Raw genomic sequence first — 3,493 nt, 5'->3', positions numbered from 1 at the left:
TACTTAACGATCACACAGTACACAGATTTTCACATTGAATCTCTGCATTCGACCGCATCTATTTGTATATGCCCCCAATTCAAATGTCTGACAAAATTTTACTCTTACTGTTGCATTGTTTCCATCAATTCTATGGGACGCCCTTGCAAACCATACAATGCTTCTCCAACCTTCTTTTTGTTTTTTAACATAACAATCAGCTACAATAACAACAACAAAAACAAAAAAATTGGTAAATACAAAACCAGATTGGAAAAAGTGAAAAAACCATCGGAAAATGGTTGCTGTTGCCAGTTGTTGAACTTAACCCTTCATATTTGGTCATGACATTATTCACCAACACTGTTGAATCAGAATGCTTTCTTCTGCCCCAAATAATGTCTCGCAGAGTACTTCAAGGTTTCACTTCATGCTCTCAAATTGTATAAGCTTCACAAATTGAGTTTAAATCATTATCTGTCAGAAATGGTTGTTAATGTTGCATTTGGAATAGGATGCATAAAAGGGTTGTTTTAGCTTTCTTAAATCTTTCAAGTTCTTAGTTCTTTTAACAACGATGAAATCCTTTGACACAGTGACTGCACAGGAACCTCCTTCATCCTCTGCAGCTTTGAAAACCTCCGCTTCACGCTACGACCCTGGAGTGTTCTTCTTCCTTGGGGGGACTGTGTTGCTCATCATTGTACTCATTCTTCTGTTTATATTCTGGAGGCGCACTAAAGGGCCAGCGAAGGTGACTGAGAACACAACTCTAACATGTCAGCAACATGGTAAGTTGAAGAAACCATAACATTCAAAGCAAAAACATTTACTAAAGTTATCTACATACCTGCAGCATATTTAGTTAATTTTGTTGACAGTGTGCTTATAATGATGATATATACTTGTGTTATTTGTGCTTGGCACTTACCAAAGGGAAATATATTGAACCCTCTGAGGTGATGAAGATGATGGCCCCAAATATTCAACCAGGTATTTAAAAGAAAGCAATAAATGTGAAATATATTTATGTATAGAGTGTAGCAGTGTAATGGTTCTATTGAAGTTCCTCTGTGTACACAGGACAGATGGAGTTCATTAGTGGAAACCTTCGGACAATTAGCCACTTTGACTTCCGGACATTGAAGAGAGCCACTAAGAATTTCCACCCTCGAAATCTGCTTGGAAGTGGTGGATTTGGGCCTGTCTATCAGGTATAGGTACTAAATCTTGTGTCATTTGCTTTGATACGCAATTTCATTTGATTCAACTATGTTACTATGTGAGTGCTGAAGGCTTGAATAGGGAATAATAAATAGAGAAGTTTCAATGGAGAGGTGTGTTAGTAACACTCTCCTCAAGAGCTTTTCAGTTCTGAGTCATTCATTATGAAGGGCACTAAAAGCACTTGTTAATATTTTTCTAACTGTTATGGATTCAAATTTTAATAAGGCAGTGGAGAACTTGTAAGAATTGATAATAATGGGGGTGTTAAAGAAATTGTGGTTGGTAGTTGAGGGTTGCATAAATGAGTGTACTCCTGCTCCTGTTGTGATTAGTATTCTGAAATTCAATTGGTTTTGACAGGGCAAGTTGGCAGATGGAAGACTTGTTGCAGTAAAGACATTGTCTCTTGATAAGTCTCAACAAGGAGAAAAAGAATTTCTGGCAGAAGTGAGAATGATCACAAGCATCCAACACAAGAATCTGGTTCGCCTTCTCGGATGCTGCACAGATGGGCCTCAAAAGATACTGGTGTACGAATATATGAAGAACAGAAGTTTGGACCTCATAATTTATGGTATCTCTGCTTTATTTTCTATCAACTGTCAGCATGGTGTGTTTATTATATACAAAATCACAGTTATTGGTGAAAGTACTTTCCTTGAACCTGTGCATGTAGTGTGTGTATACCAGATCCAATGGGTCATGAGCATTTGAAACAACTGAATAGTCTGAAGCTTTTAAAAAATAACTCGTACTTTGGATGTCTGTTTGATCAGGAGAGAGTGATCAATTTCTGAATTGGAACACTAGATTCCAAATTATTCTTGGTGTAGCACGGGGATTGCAATACCTCCATGAGGATTCACATTTAAGAATTGTTCACCGAGACATCAAAGCAAGCAACATTCTTCTTGATGAAAAGTTTCAGCCTAGGATTGGAGACTTTGGGTTAGCTAGGTTCTTCCCTGAAGACCAAGCTTATCTTAGCACACAGTTCGCAGGAACATTGTAAGTCCTCTATGTTTGAAGGTACCACATTGTCTGTCTAATGTGCATTAGGTAACTTCACCTAACATCAATTTTAAGACCAAAACTAGCTTAATGTAAAGTCGTGACACTTTATTCAAATGAAACTCTTGATCATCACTTTAACTTATAATTTGGCAGCATAGTAAAGCTATCATTCTTGACTTTTGTATTGAACATCTAAAACTCTTTGAGGATTTGAATGAACATCGTTCTTGAGTTTGTTGTCATTTTTTGTCAGAGGTTATACCGCTCCTGAGTATGCCATTAGAGGAGAGTTGTCCGAAAAGGCCGACATCTATAGTTTCGGAGTTCTTGTGCTTGAAATCATCAGTTGCAGGAAAAACACTGACCTTACTTTACCATCAGAAATGCAGTACCTTCCTGAATATGTAATCTCTCAGCTTGAGCTTGTTATAACTACCATATTACTCTCCGAGATGCTTGTATAAATTAAAGTTAATTACTTTCAGGCATGGAAACTTTACGAGAAATCAATGTTGATGGAAATAGTGGATCCAAGGCTGCGACAACATGGCATGGAGGAAAAGGATGTTATGCAAGCATTTCACGTGGCCTTATCGTGCCTTCAGCCACATGCGGATCTGAGACCTGCAATGTCAGAAATCGTAGCATTGCTGACATTCAAAGTTGAAATGGTTACCAAGCCGATCAGGCCAACCTTCGTTCATAGGAGACGCGTAATGGATGATGAGAACCACTCTTGGGGAGCCATATCCTCCGGGACTTCCACAACTGCAGTGGCATCATCATCATCGTAGAACACACCTCAATATGTCAAATAAGGAACCATTTCCTTAGAAGAAGAAAAAACATAACTCCCATAAACTATGTATGGATTTCCTTTACTTAAGTTGTATATATTAGTTATTAGTTATTATTCTAAAATCAATCTTCTTTTGTTCATTGCAAATTTTGTAGTTATCCCTACTATTTACTAATAATATGGACTCAAATGTAGTTCTGATATATTTATCAGAAGTTGCTCTTGAATAAGGAAAATACTGAATTTGGATTTTTGTCTATTATAAAGAAGATGACTATTAAAATATATATTAAAAAGGAGTTGTCTATAAAATATATTAATTTTTTTTAATATACTTCTTTATTCAGTAATAGAGAATTTAAACTCGAAAATACACTTTTTATACACATTGACAACTATTTTTAAGAATATTTGGTTATTAAAGAAAAAGTTAACTTTTGTATCTGCGAAAAAAGAAAAGAATAAATTTAAAGC

At 36.2% G+C, this 3,493-nt stretch overlaps 1 protein-coding gene across 2 annotated transcripts; it reads left to right on the top strand.

The window, feature by feature from the left end:
* Positions 1–3,218, top strand: LOC114177141 (probable LRR receptor-like serine/threonine-protein kinase At1g56140). Of its 2 annotated transcripts, none has more exons than XM_028062396.1 (8): positions 1–399; positions 576–770; positions 916–972; positions 1,063–1,193; positions 1,567–1,780; positions 1,986–2,214; positions 2,474–2,624; positions 2,706–3,218. In XM_028062396.1, the coding sequence occupies exons 1-8, from the start codon at positions 324–326 to the stop codon at positions 3,012–3,014; spliced, it is 1,362 nt and encodes a 453-aa protein (XP_027918197.1). In that variant the 5' UTR covers positions 1–323; the 3' UTR covers positions 3,015–3,218. The 2 variants fall into 2 exon arrangements, with proteins under 2 accessions (XP_027918197.1, XP_027918196.1); XM_028062395.1 differs by having other exon boundaries at positions 4–399; positions 1,983–2,214; positions 2,706–3,217.
* The last annotated feature ends 275 nt before the right edge of the window (positions 3,219–3,493 follow it).

This window comes from Vigna unguiculata, chromosome 3 (assembly GCF_004118075.2).
Source record: "Vigna unguiculata cultivar IT97K-499-35 chromosome 3, ASM411807v1, whole genome shotgun sequence".
Taxonomy (NCBI): Eukaryota; Viridiplantae; Streptophyta; class Magnoliopsida; order Fabales; family Fabaceae; genus Vigna; species Vigna unguiculata.
The sequence above is the reverse complement of the archived record's forward strand: the minus strand, read 5'-3'. Positions and strand labels throughout refer to the sequence as shown.

Coding starts and splice junctions, on each gene's coding strand:
- LOC114177141 (XM_028062395.1), top strand. CDS start 324: ATGACATTATTCACCAACACTGTTGAATCAGAATGCTTTCTTCTGCCC. Junction 771..915: donor TCTAACATGTCAGCAACATG/GTAAGTTGAAGA, acceptor CACTTACCAAAG/GGAAATATATTGAACCCTCT. Junction 1,194..1,566: donor GATTTGGGCCTGTCTATCAG/GTATAGGTACTA, acceptor TGGTTTTGACAG/GGCAAGTTGGCAGATGGAAG.